The 14536-nt window shown below is 38.1% G+C and overlaps 1 protein-coding gene across 2 annotated transcripts; it reads left to right on the forward strand.

Annotated features, from left to right (window-relative positions):
* The first annotated feature begins 280 nt into the window (after nt 1-280).
* Nucleotides 281-8955, forward strand: LOC131995040 (uncharacterized). 2 transcript variants are annotated; one of them, XR_009397092.1, is made up of 3 exons: nt 835-889; nt 1583-1985; nt 8260-8955. XR_009397092.1 is itself a non-coding variant. In XM_059362647.1 (2 exons), exons 1-2 carry the CDS (start codon nt 722-724, stop codon nt 8714-8716), a joined length of 525 nt encoding a protein of 174 aa, XP_059218630.1. In that variant the 5' UTR covers nt 281-721; the 3' UTR covers nt 8717-8955. The 2 variants fall into 2 exon arrangements, 1 of the variants encoding a protein (XP_059218630.1); XM_059362647.1 differs by lacking the exons at nt 835-889; nt 1583-1985 and adding an exon at nt 281-789.
* The last annotated feature ends 5581 nt before the right edge of the window (nt 8956-14536 follow it).

The following is a 14536-nucleotide window of genomic DNA, read 5'->3' on the forward strand; positions in this document are numbered from 1 at the left end:
TTATGCACCCAAATTCGACACGGACATTGAGTGGTCTAATAAATATAAGTCGCTGTTGAATTTTGTATTTCAAATTTCAGCGAAATCGGATAAAAAATAAAGCTTTTATGGGTTTCAGACCCTTTATCGGGAGATCGGTCTATATGGTAGCTATATCTAAATATTAACCGATCTAATCCATATTTAGGTCAGATGTCGGGAGGCTTAAAATAACTCACTGTTGCAAATTTCAATGAAATTGGATAAAAAATACAGCTTTAAGGGTGTCTAAAGTAAACTTTAGACTTATTTTCATTTTGAATTTTTTATAAATTTTCTTTATTAAGAAGCGTTTGAATTTATACGTTATATGCCTTTGAAGTTAATTTACAGTTTAAAAACTACTTAGTATTTAACGAAAATAATGAATACCATTTAAATATTCAATCATTACAATTTAATAACCAATATCTGTTGGATGTACTTATGACTTGGCAGGTATTATGCCCCAGGTTAACTCACTTCTATTTTGTAACTTAGGCGGCACAAAACCACAACTATTGAGATCCTACATGAGGACAGGCAATTGGTTTCTACATTTGTTTCTGGAATTCTGCACAACAAATCTCATACAGTCCACGTTTTACTCTTGGGTGAAGTCTGAAGTCTCAAATCCTCTCATCTCAGTTTCAGCAGCTTTGGTCATCACCCTACTCCGCTACTATTCCCTTCGCCCACAAGCATGGTCCATTCGAGAAGAGAAAGCTCAACTCAGCGTAATTCTCAAAGAAATAATAGACAAAGCAGGAGGTAAGGAAACGTAGAAGAAAAAACTAACAAAGTAGTTTGCCGGTAACCCTTCATGCGTTCGTTTGAAAATTTGAGAGCGGTAAAAGTGCTTAATAAAAAGGTAGAATTATTGACTCAATCAAAGAAAAAATTTGCTTACATTCGTAATTGCAATACTCTAGTGAAGTCCTTTGCAAATTGTTGGAAAAAAGAATATTAATCTGTAAAATTTGAGGTTATAAAAAGGTCTATAAAATATTTGGATAAATTTCTCTAAATCGATGCAAATGAGCCAAAAATTTGATAGCCAATCTTAATTTATGTTACACATGTGAAAAGTTTCGACTTAGTGCCTAACCTAAAAAGAAAAAAAAATTAAAAAAAAAATATATATATATGTCATAAAATTACGGTACAAAATTGCATAACATGTGGTAAAAATTACGATAGAATTAGGAGAATCAAGAATCAGAAATTGCAAAAACAACATAAGCCATGACACATAACCATGCATATTAAAGTGCGAGAACGAGAGATAGTGATATAGCGGTTTTTTACAATTTCTTTCATCCACAAATTTCAAGTCTATTTCAATTTCAATTTACCTCCATTTATTTCCAATCACTCTTATTCCCTTTTTTTGTAATCCAATTACTGAAAAGACTACAAAGTTTGGCTGAATCCCATCATTCGTTTTCATTTCATCTCACCATCTTCATCTCTCTTTTACTCATATTTTGAGTAATTTTCTCATCACTTCTTACAAATGAGTGAAAAGTGTTTGAAGAGATATTATTTCACATTTTACTTGTAGCTAAATCTAGTTCTCATCTTTTCTCACTACTTGAGTGTCAGTGCTTAAAACAAAAGTGATAAAGCTTGACTTAGCAGAGAATTCAAATTTAGCAGAAGAGAATACTGCTTTATAGCATTAAAACCCACACATGTCATCGATCTCTAAAAGTGTAATACAGTTGGAAACAAATTAAACATTTGGTACAAAATATATAACAGTTAAAGGCTGTCTTTGTGTAAATAGCAAAAAAAAAAAAAAAGAGGAAAAATTAAAATGAAAAGCACTTAATTGAGTGTTTTTATGGTTGGATTAGCAGTTACTTTGAAGAATATCAGTGCGAATTGTAAAAACAAGAAAAATCGGTGCGCGCGAAATTAAGGTGAAAGGAGGAATAACAAAATATACTGGAATAGATAGCAAGGTAATTTCAGTCTTACTCGTCTTATACCCTACGTACATATATAGACTATCCATTATACTTTTCTGAATGCCAAGCTGTATGTCAACAACGATGGATCTTTAGCACTATTTAAGAAAGGTTCGCAGAATTGAAGAACAGATTAAGAATATGTTTAGAATTTTTAAAAAAAGGGTTATGAGATACTCCCATGATACATAAATCAATTTATGAACAGAAGTTTTTCCAGCAATATATGACCACTTCAGGGGTGAAAGTGGAAAGAGAAGAATATATTTTTTTTGAAACCCAAATATCTTGATATTTATAAATTTTAGGCAGCTCACGGCGCATACAGTGAGACGTTATTTATGCACAAACAATTGTTGCGTATGATCGGAAATAAATAATTATTGTCAAAGTACGACTCATATTGGTTCATTTATTATGAATTATTGGTGCTATAACTTTTCCAGCAGTTACAGTATATTGCAAACCTTGGGCAACGTATTTAGACTTGCCTAACGAATATCCAAATTCGTCCTAAGATTCCATTCCTCCACATTTAATTAATGGAGCTTTGAACTTTCGGCTTCATTTGAAATTTCCTGCTTCCTTTCGTGTGTCTATAGCTAACTTTTAACGCATACCCCGCAAATAGGTTTACAATATACCTAAAGTTATTCACAACACGGATTTTACGTCTTTCTGTCGCAGTATATATCGTTGTGTCTATAACAAAATTTGAATGCTATCCCAGCAAATAGGGTCACGATAAACCCAAAAGTTATACACACGTATTCAACCGCCAAAGGAAGACTTCAGTGGAAACGATTTAATTTTTTTTTGACATTTAGCGGTCGTTGTGATATTGGCCTCAAATCGATTTTGGAATCATTCTATAGGATTTTACCCGCATTTTTTGGGATAGAGATGACAGAGCCAGCAGGACAGAGCACGTCTACTACAGGTGGCTCTGTGGTCAAACCCTCACCGATTCATGAACGATTTCTATTCGACTGCGATCATATGATCAGTTTCTGTACATCGTTCGAAAAGAGTGATATAACTGATCAAACAGACACCCTTCTTGAAATCAAGCTTGAGGATTTGGAATGTAGATGGAAAAGACTGCAAGTAGACTATGAGAATCTCATGTTGTCCCCCGAATCGTTTAACACAAAAGACTTCAAGCAGAACGCAAAGATTAACTTCAATGTCTGCTCGGAGGCTTACTATGAAACACGATCGCAAATTACGGATGTTCTAAGGATATCCGGTAGAACAGGTACTAGGAGCATGACGAGACAAAGTCTCGATCCTCGAACCCCAGTCAGCCCTCAATTTCCAGACAACCCTGACATTTATATAAAGGTCCCCCCATGTGACACCGAAGTTTTCAAAGGTGGTTACGAAGAATGGCCTTCTTTTCGTGACATGTTCACGGCTGTTTACGTAAATCACCCAAAACTTACCCCCGCACAGAAGCTTTATCATTTACGTAACAAGACTAGAGGCAATGCAGGCGCAATTGTAAAAAGGTATCCACTGTGCGATGAGAATTTCAACCTTGCCTGGACGGCTCTTAAAACACGATATGAGAACAAGCGGGTCCTTGTCGACAATCAGTTGAAAATTTTGTTTAACATCCCTGTTGCTGATGTAGAGGATAGTGAATCTCTACAGAAAATTCACTCCACTGTAAATGATTGCCTTTGTACATTGAATTCTTTAGAAGTTAAAGTTGATAGTTGGGATCCAATACTGATTTATTTGATTTCAACCAAACTCCCTGAGGTGACCATATCTCAGTGGGAACAGTCATTGAGATCCCACCGTGAACTTCCCACATGGACACAGATGGATACATTTTTGGTGAACAGATTCGAGGTAGTGGAAAGAATTTCGAGTTTCAAATCCACGAAAGAGAGGCAAAGCCTTCCAGAGCATTCAACGTCCCGGAGTTCCATAAAGATACAGACATATGCATCCCAGGAGAGTCTTACACCCTGTCTGTTGTGCGAAGAATGTCATAGTATTCGAATTTGCCCTGAATTCCGTAAATTCTCTATCCAGGAGCGAATTGATTTCATCTTTAGGAATAAATACTGCAATAATTGCCTCTCCATTGGACACACTAAAAACAAATGTAAAAGTAAGAGCTCATGTCTGTCGTGCAGAAAACGGCATCATACTTTGTTGCACTTAGAGGATAGGACGACGATGAACTCTGGGCCTGCGAATGGCAAAACTCTTTTGTCTTCTTCCAACACAATTGAGAAATTTGATACAAAGGATGCAACGACATCGAGTGAGACACCGAAACAGACTCAGGCGAATGTCACCTTTAATAATGAAACCATTTTGTTAAGAACGGCTTTAGTTCAGATAAAATACAACGGCGAACTTTTTACGATTAGGGCATTAATCGACCCTGGGTCACAAAGATCCTTCCTATCTGAGAAAATCAGAAACTTATTACAAATCCCTTATCGAAGATCCTTTTTTGAAGTTGGGGGAATAGGAGCGGCGGTACAAAAGGCCGACAAGGAATGTGACCTCGTACTATACTCACGAAAGCACGATTTTCATTGCTCAGTTAATGCAATAATTTTACCCAAGTTAACTAACAAGTTGCCATCCGTCTCTTTCAAAAAGCCTGACTCTCCCGAACTCAGAAAACTTGATTTGGCAGATCCAAATTTTAACAAGTGCTCAAATATCGATTTAATATTAGGTAATGACTCTGAACGTCATATTAATCTCGATGGCATTGTCAGAAATATATGTGGGGTGGCATCTGCATATAACACAATTTTCGGCTGGGTTCTCAGTGGTCCAGTGCCAACAGAGACCAGTCACTCATTCACTACAAATGTTGTACCTTCCGAAGGGGCGGTTCTTAGCGACTTACTTCGGAAATTTTGGGAAATTGAAGAGATTCCTTCAACTCCACAAATTCCAGAATCCCATAGATATTGTGAAGAGCTGTATGCTACCACAACAACCCGTGACTCAGATGGGCGCTATGTGGTACGTCTCCCTTTCAAACGAGACTTTCCCCAAAATGTTTACCTAGGCCCATCTAGGTTTCTCGCTCTGGGACAATATGCCAGATTGGAGAAGTCGCTGTCCCGTGATTCAGAGCTTCATGACGAGTATATCTCAGTTCTGAATGAGTATATTACATTAGGCCATATGGAGGAGATATCGCCACAAGAAATTTGCTCCCAAGGTAAATTTTATTCATTTTACCTCCCACATCATGCGGTAGTCCGCCCCGAGCATAAATCAACTAAAGTTAGAGTTGTTTTTAATGCTTCCCGTAAGACGAACTCAGGGTGCTCTCTAAATGACGTATTATACACAGGTCCAACACTTCAAGCGGATTTGGTATCTACTATTCTCAATTGGAGAAAATTTAAATATGTTTATAATGGAGACATTCAGAAAATGTACCGTCAAATTAAGGTACATCCCGAGGATAGACCCTACCAACGGATTTTATTCCAAAGAGATTCAAAGAGCCCCATTAAAGATTATCAATTAAGCACAGTTACTTTTGGGATAAATTGTGCCCCATTTTTGGCTATAAGAACATTACTTCAACTCGCTTCGGATACGGAAGAAGAGTTCCCTCAAATTTCCAAAATTTTACGTAAAGAAACTTATGTCGATGACATTCTGTCTGGTGGATTTACCATTGAAGAAACACTCGACTCCCAAGCAAAACTCATGGCAGTACTCAATACTGCAGGGTTTCCCTTGAAGAAAATCACTGCCAATGACACACGCTTACTCGCTCACATACGTAAGGAAGATTTATATGATCTAAACTTCTTAAGCCTATCCGAAACCAGTTCTACCAAGACATTAGGAATGAAATGGAACGCATTAAGCGATCAATTTTCCTACACTGCAATTCCTATGCAAGAGCAGGCGAAAGTAACGAAACGTCAAGTGTTGTCGAAAGTTGCACAGTTGTTTGACCCAGCGGGTTGGATAACTCCCATTATTATCAGAGCAAAAATTCTCATGCAACAGCTTTGGCTGGAGGACATAAGTTGGGATGAGGAAATTAGCTCTGAATCTCTCTATATATGGAGAAATTTGTTAAACGATATCTCACACATTGAACAGATAGCAATCCCAAGGTGGATTAAGCACATGCCCACGGATAAGGTGGAGTTACATGGATTTTGTGACGCCTCAAAAGCGGCATATTGCGCATGTGTCTATGTTCGATCCCAGACTACCACATCATCAGTATTTTGCAATTTACTTGCTGCAAAAAGCAAAGTTGCTCCCATAAAGACGATATCTCTTCCCAAATTAGAGCTCAACGGTGCCTTACTTTTGGCGAAACTAATTAAATATACTACAAGTGTTCTCGATTTCGATATTTCTACTATCACACTCTGGACAGATGCGTCAATTGTACTTGGATGGTTATCCAAACCACCAATGACGTGGGAAACGTATGTCGCAAATCGCACCTCTCAAATACTCGATTTGGTTCCGAATGCGAAATTTAGGTACGTACCTACCCATGATAATCCCGCTGATCTTGGCACTCGCGGCTGCAAACCTCAAGATCTCCAGTGTAATCCCTTATGGTGGAATGGCCCCCCTTGGTTGACAAGACCTGAATCAGGTTGGCCGAAGAAAATCTCGTTAACAGTACCCAAACCGAGAATTGTTTCAGAAGTGTTTCATGCCGAGACAAAAGTAAATGACGTTTTACAACGTTTTTCTTCGTATACACGAGCACTAAGGGTTCTTTCATATGTATATCGTTTCTATTATAATTCTCGTTCCCAATTTCGGACCTCTCATAGATTTGAAGGTATTAATTTGAACCAAAAAGAGTTACAATTCATTAAAACGCGTTTGATTTTACTCTCGCAACAACGCTATTATGAGGATGAATATAAAGCATTATTAGATTCAAAGCCCATTCCAAAGAATAGTAGTTTGTCTACTTTCAATCCATTTTTAGACTGCGATCAGATTTTGCGTATTAATGGGAGGCTATCTAACTCAATGCTTCCATACAAGGAACGTTACCCAATTATAATCCCTGGTAACTCACGTTTTTGCCAGCTTTTTTTAAGTCATTTGCATGTATTTGTTGGACACGGTGAATGCAACTTAATGTGTAGATTCGTGCAAACCGAATTTTATATCCCTCGTCTGAAACCTAGAATCAAAAGCATTATACACAAATGTAAAATATGCATTATTTATAAACAGAAACCTAGTTCGCAAATAATGGCCCCTTTACCAGTTGAAAGATGTACTCTTTCTCCTCCGTTTCATGTCACCGGAGTAGACTTCGCCGGTCCGTTTGATCTTAAAAGTTCTTCGCTTCGACGGTCCCCAAGTACTAAGGGATACGTTAGTGTCTTTGTGTGTTTTGCAACGAAGGCAATACACTTAGAGCCATGCTCGGACTTGTCCTCTGCCGCATTTCAAGCAGCTTTCGCTCGCTTTGTTGGGAGGCGGGGGCTCCCCCATAAGATGTTTTCGGATAATGGTCGCAATTTTGTAGGAGCCAGTAGAGCATTGCTACGGGAATTTTCACAATTTGTAAAGATAACTTCCCATGACGTGTCACAAAAGTATGCTACTTACGGCTTTGAGTGGAATTTTATTCCCCCACATGCACCTCACATGGGCGGTCTATGGGAAGCCGCTGTAAAAAGCTTTAAAACTCATTTTAAGAAAATAGCCGGTTCCCATAAGTTTGATTTTGAACAATTTTCCACTCTACTCGCGCGAATAGAAGGTGTTCTGAATTCTCGACCTATTTCACCGCTGTCAGAAGATCCTTCAGAGTTAAAAGCACTCACACCTGGTCATTTTTTAAAAGGTAGCCCTATTATGTCCCTTCCGGAGCCATTATCACCTAGCATTTCAGTCATAAACCGATGGATAAAATTAAAAGCTTTGCATCATCAGTTTGCACAACGCTGGAAAGAAGACTACCTAAAGGCTTTGCATAAAAGATATAAATGGAAATACACTGCCCCGGATTTGAAAGTTGATGACTTTGTTATAGTTATCGACGATTTGCTTCCCCCAAGTGAGTGGCGCATGGGTAGAATTGAGAAAACGTATCCAGGTACAGATGGAAAGATTCGTATAGTGGATGTACGTACATCCACGGGAGTTATAAATCGACCCATTGCAAAGTTGTGCTATCTACCGTACGCTGACTCTAATAACGATAACTAACACATTTCACATTATCATTTATACACATCTATACATATTTTATTCAAATGTCGTTTTCCAGGTCGCCATCCATGAATGGGCGTCGTCAGCCAAACATATACAAATGCAAGTTATGTGATCGTTTTCATGCTTTGAAGGTTTGTCCACGATTCTTAGATATGACTCCAAGGCAACGTAACATTGTCGTATTAAAAGAGATGTACTGTGTCAACTGCCTTGCGAGAAGCCATCGTTTCCGAGACTGTCGGTCCGCAAACATGTGTCAACGCTGCCAAAGACCACATCACACACTCCTGCATTCGATGTACCCGGAAATAATGTCACGACAAAGCGAGCAAAATGTCAACCAAACTAATAGCAGAACGGCCAACAGACCAACCAAAACCCAAACCAAATGGGTTAAAAACCAACGTTCCAATCACACGCCAGGATCAAACCAACAAATTCTATCCGAGGCAATTCGTGCTTTAGCCTCCGTCTTATGTTCATCTTCCGGCCCGGCGGCATGTCTAAAGTAAACTTTAGACTTATTTTCATTTTGAATTTTTTATAAATTTTCTTTATTAAGAAGCGTTTGAATTTATACGTTATATGCCTTTGAAGTTAATTTACAGTTTAAAAACTACTTAGTATTTAACGAAAATAATGAATACCATTTAAATATTCAATCATTACAATTTAATAACCAATATCTGTTGGATGTACTTATGACTTGGCAGGTATTATGCCCCAGGTTAACTCACTTCTATTTTGTAACTTAGGCGGCACAAAACCACAACTATTGAGATCCTACATGAGGACAGGCAATTGGTTTCTACATTTGTTTCTGGAATTCTGCACAACAAATCTCATACAGTCCACGTTTTACTCTTGGGTGAAGTCTGAAGTCTCAAATCCTCTCATCTCAGTTTCAGCAGCTTTGGTCATCACCCTACTCCGCTACTATTCCCTTCGCCCACAAGCATGGTCCTTTTTTTTTTTTTTTTTTTTTTTTTTTTTTTTTTTCGAGTTTTAGAGGCTTGGTTTATTTCAGAGTTTGAGGGTTTGTGCTTACCGCCTAAGACCCTAAGACCTAAGACCGCTTTAGACCCCTTATCGGGAGATCGGTCTATATGGTAGCTATATCTAACTATTGTCTGATCTGATCCATATTTAGATCAGATATCAGGAAGGTTGAAATAACCCACTGTTTAAAATTTCAGCGAAATCGGGTAGTAAATAAAGCTTTTATGGGCTTCAGACCCTTTACGGGGAAATCGGTCTATATGGCAGCTATATCTAAATATAGTCCGATCTGAACCATATTTAAGTCAGATGTCAGGAGGCTTGAAATAACCCATCGTTTCAAATTTCATCGAAATCAGGATGTAAATAAAGCTTTTGTGGACTTCAGACCCTTTATCGGCAGATCGACAGCTATATCTAAATATAGTATGGTCTGAACCATATTTGGGTCAGTTGTCGGCAAGCTCCAAAACTACTCAATGTTTCAAATTTCAGCAAAATCTGATAAAAAACGGACGGACCGACAGACCCCCTATCCTACGGTAGTGGGTATAAAAAAACTTTAAACTCTTAAAGTTTCCAATACATTTACATGGATAATTGACAGTATTTGTTTTTAAGTTTCCTGTAATAAGACCTCAGTATTTTAATAACTTTTCGACGTATTCGAACAACAACACCCTTTTCTAATTGAACACTTCCCATAACACTGTAATTGCATTACAAAAGTATTATGGAAATTTGTGGTTAGCAATTTTATATTTCGATTTTTTTCTCCTTCGGCCTTTGTATGAGCCGCATTAGAATTGACTGTATGCGCACTTATTACCATGTTTCAAATTACACAAATGCATTTTCACAATAAACTGCCAAAGTATGTATTTGTAAATAGAAGATTTTAATGCTTAAATGAGCATATTTTTCAACTATATATTATGCTAAATATGCACTGTGGATTAATGTGGAATAATAAACAAAAGCATTAAAATAATGACAAATAAATGTTTACACTCAGAGAAAAAAATAGTTGAAATAGTAACGCAAAGCGCAAAGTTTTATCAGGTAATATACCAATATTTGAACTATATGTTAATAGGTATGGATAGTGGAAGTCATAACATAGCACACTGTTCTAAATTTCATATCGAAAACTATGAACTCATTTGGCTAGAGGGGTAAGATCAGGAGATCGTGTACATATGGAAGCTAAACATGAACAGGAAAACATGGTCCCATTTATCCAAAATTTGAAGCGCATACTTTAAGTTCTTGGAAAGTTAGTCAGTGTGCTGTTGACAGCCAGACAGGCGGACCATATCACAATGGGCCGTATCAGTCCATCTTTTGATACAGCTGCCATATAAACTGATCTCGGATAATGACTTCTTTAGCTCAATTCTTATTCGACTTAATTGAAATTTGCCACGAGGCATTTTGTTTTGATTTGCAAGAATCGTCCAAATCGATCTATAAACTGACGCAGGTTATTGACTTTTTAATTATTGTTTTTATCCTATTTGGCTGCAATTCTGCATAGGGTGTTTTATACCCACCACCGTAGGATAGGGGGTATATTCATTTAGCCATCCCGTTTGCAACACATCGAAATATCAATTTCCTACACTAAAAGGATATATATTTGGGATCGTAGTAAAATTCTAAGACGATTTAACGATGTCCGTGTCTCTGTCCGTCTATCCGTCCGCCCGTCCGTCTGTTGTAATCACTCTAGAGGCTTCAACAATTAAGGTATTGAGCTGAAATTTGACACAGATACGTCTTTTTGATGCATGCTGGCTAAGTTCTTGAATGGGCCAAATCGTCATATTTGAATATAGCTGCTATATAGACCGATGTTCCGATAAAGGGTCTAATGCCCATAAAAATGCTATTTTTCATCCGATTTTGCTGAAATTTGCCGACAACTGACCTAAATATGGTTCAGATCGGACTATATTTAGATATAGCTGCCATATAGGCCGATCTCCCGATAAAGGGTCTGAAGCCCATATAAGCTTTATTTTTTATCCGATTCCGCTGAAATTGGGAACTGTGAGTAGTTTAAAGCCTCTCATCAGCCGACCCGAATGTGGTACAGATCGGACTTTATTTAGCTATAGCTACCATATAGACCGATCTCCAGATAAAGGGTCTGAAGCCCATGCAAGCTTTATTTTTTAACCGATTTCGCCGAAATTTGAAACAGTGGGTATTTTTACCCAAACCCAAATATGGTTTAGATCGGACTATACTTAGATATAGCTGCCATATAGACCGATCTCCCGATAAAGGGTCTGAAGCCTGTAAAAGCTTTATTTTTAAACCGATTTCGCTAAAATTTTAAACAGTGAGTTATTTTTTGCCTCCGGTCCCGATATAAATATGGTTCAGATCAGACTATATTTAGCTATAGCTACCATATAGACCGATCTCCACATAAAGGGTCTGAAGCCCATTAAAGCTTTATTTTTTAACCGATTTCGCTAAAACTTGGAATTGTGCGCAGTTTTAAGTCTCTCAACATCTTATCCAAATATGGTACAGATCGGACTATATTTAGATATAGGCCATAAAAGCTTTATTTTATATCCTGATTTTGCTGAAATTTAAAACAGTAGGTCATTTTAAGCCTTCCGACATCTGAACCAAAATCGGACTATATTTAGATATAGCTACCATATAGACCGATCTTCGGGTAAAGTTTCTAAAGCCCGTTAAATCTGTATTTATTACCCGATTTCGCTGAAATTTGAAACAGTTAGTTTTTTTTAGCCTCACGATATCCGACCATAATATGGTTCAGATCGGTTTATAATTGGATATATGTGCCAAAAATACCAATATTTTGTTCTACAAAATTGAATTGTGACATATATACAATATATAAGATCATTCAATGTCCGTGCTGAATTTGGGTGCTTAAGTTGTCCAATTTTTTCCAGTTGTTGTTGTTGAAGCAGTAAGTTGTACACTGAGGCGGCAGCCCTTGCCGATGAAAGACTCCATTGGACCAATCTGTTACGTACAACCGGCTGCCATAGGATTCATTTTTTCAAATGATTTTCAATAGCTCGGATACCCTGTTTGCAAAATCAACTGTCTAGCTCATCAAAATAGCCATCACCGCAATTCCCACCTCTTCATTAATGGCAAGTCTTTTTATATCGAGCCATTTTGCTAAGTTTTAATGCAATAATAATTTCAGAGAGCTATATCTGGGGCTTTATATGTGTGTTCTGAAGCAATTCGTCCGCCTGTCTGTGTGTCTGTCTGTCCATCTGTATGTCAATCCGTCTGTACGTCCATCTGACCGTCCGTCTGGCTTCTGTCTGTCCGTCCGTTTGTCCGTCGGTCTGCCCCTCAGTCTGTCCGTCCGTCCGCCTGTCCGTCCGTCCATCCATCCGTCTGTCTGTCCGTCTGTCCATCTGTATGTCAATCCGTCTGTCTGTCCATCTGTCCGTCCGTTCGTCTGACCGTCCGTCTGTCCATCCGTCCGCCTGTCTGTCCGTCCGCCTGTCCGTCCGTCCGTTCGTCTGTCTGTCCGTCCGTCCGTCTGTCTGTCTGTCCGTCTGTCTGTCCGTCTATCTGTCTGGCCATCTGTCCGTCTGTCAGTCCGTCAACCTGTCTGTCCGTCCGCCTGTCCGTCCATCCGCCTGTCCGTCCGACCGCCAGTTCGTCTGTCTGTCCGTCCGTCTGTTGAAATCATGCTACAGTCTTTAATAATATAGATATTGAGCTGAAACTTTGCACACATTCCTTTTTTGCCCATAGGCAGGTTAAATTCGAAGGTGGGCTATATCGGACTATATCTTGGAATAACCCCCATATAAAGTCTCAGGCCCATAAAATCCACAGTTATTATTCGATTTTTCCAAAATTTGTGACAGTGAGTTTTGTGGGGCTCTTCGATATTCTTCTTTAATTTGGCCAAGATTGGTCCAAATTTGGATATAGTTGCCATATAGATCGATCTCTCGATTTGAAGTTTTGACCCCATAAAAAGCGCATTTATAATCCGATTTTGCTGAAATTTGATACAGTGATTTACGTTAAGATTTTCTACATCCGTGACATAAATGGTTCAGATCGGTCTATATTTGGATGTAGCTATCAAAAAGAGCAATGTTTTGCTCTACAAAATTGAAGAGTGGTTTGTACTTGTTAGACCTCTCAATATCCGTTTCGAATTTGGTCCTAATAGGGCCATATTTCGATGTTGCTGCTATGGGTTAAAATGTATGGTGGTTAACGCCTTTTACGTGTTTTTCTATTTCTGCCATGGACACAACGGTGTTCGTTATGGCAACACTCAAGGTCTCATTCAAACTCAGCCACCCAATATTCATGGATCTTAACGAATGTCCAGAATACCACAAAGTTAAATCTAGCTCGGTTTTTGCTCGGGTGTATAATCGTTCATTGAGTGCATTCTGCTATCACGTATGAAATTAATACTTTAATAACATCGATGACTACGAAGGTTATAAAATTTAATTATAACAAACATATTTTTTTTAACCGGTTCATTGCCTATTGGCCTCGCAATGCCAACACCAACGAAAAAAAAAACCCCCAAACCTTTTATTAAGGCAAACAAAAGAAGTGTCAATTTCAATTCAATTTCGCACTTGGAAAATAAAACTAAAAATAAGCCAATACTATGGGGACAAGCGCGTGAATATGGTATACAGTATCAATGCATAACAGCTATAGAGTTGCCACCACTAGAAAAACTAAACAAAAAAAGCAACGCTTTTTAAATATTTAAAATAATTGCCAAATTGGCAGGGGAAAAAACAGACGAAGAAAAAACTGAAAATAATCACATTAAATTAAATATTTAACAATTGTACAAATGCACCCAAATGGAATTATTTGCATTAATCCTGGGTATTAATTGCGATTTGGTTGAGAGGGCTCAGAATGGTAATTTAAATTGAAGTGGCATGCAATTGTAACCGAACGCACATGCAGTTGCTGGATGACATGTGATACCAGGCATTATTCTGGATTAAATTTGTGATTGGTTTCACTTTATACGGTGTGTATTATCGAACTTTTGGTGATAGATGTGCGGTTAGAAATACTTAAATTGAAAATAGCGAAAAGCAAAAGCAAAGCCTGCAAAAACAGCACAAGTTTTTCAAAGATTTATTTCTGCACTTCTTATTTAAGGTAGTCTTACGCTGAATGTAATCTCTATTTAATAATGGTTGGAATAAAAAGTCATGGCAACATGGGTGTAGATTAGACAGTCCCACGAAGACGACATTTTTATACCCACCACCGAAGGATGGGGGTATATTCATTTTGTCATTCCGTTTGCAACACAT

The sequence above is a fragment of the Stomoxys calcitrans genome, chromosome 2 (assembly GCF_963082655.1).
Source record: "Stomoxys calcitrans chromosome 2, idStoCalc2.1, whole genome shotgun sequence".
Taxonomy (NCBI): Eukaryota; Metazoa; Arthropoda; class Insecta; order Diptera; family Muscidae; genus Stomoxys; species Stomoxys calcitrans.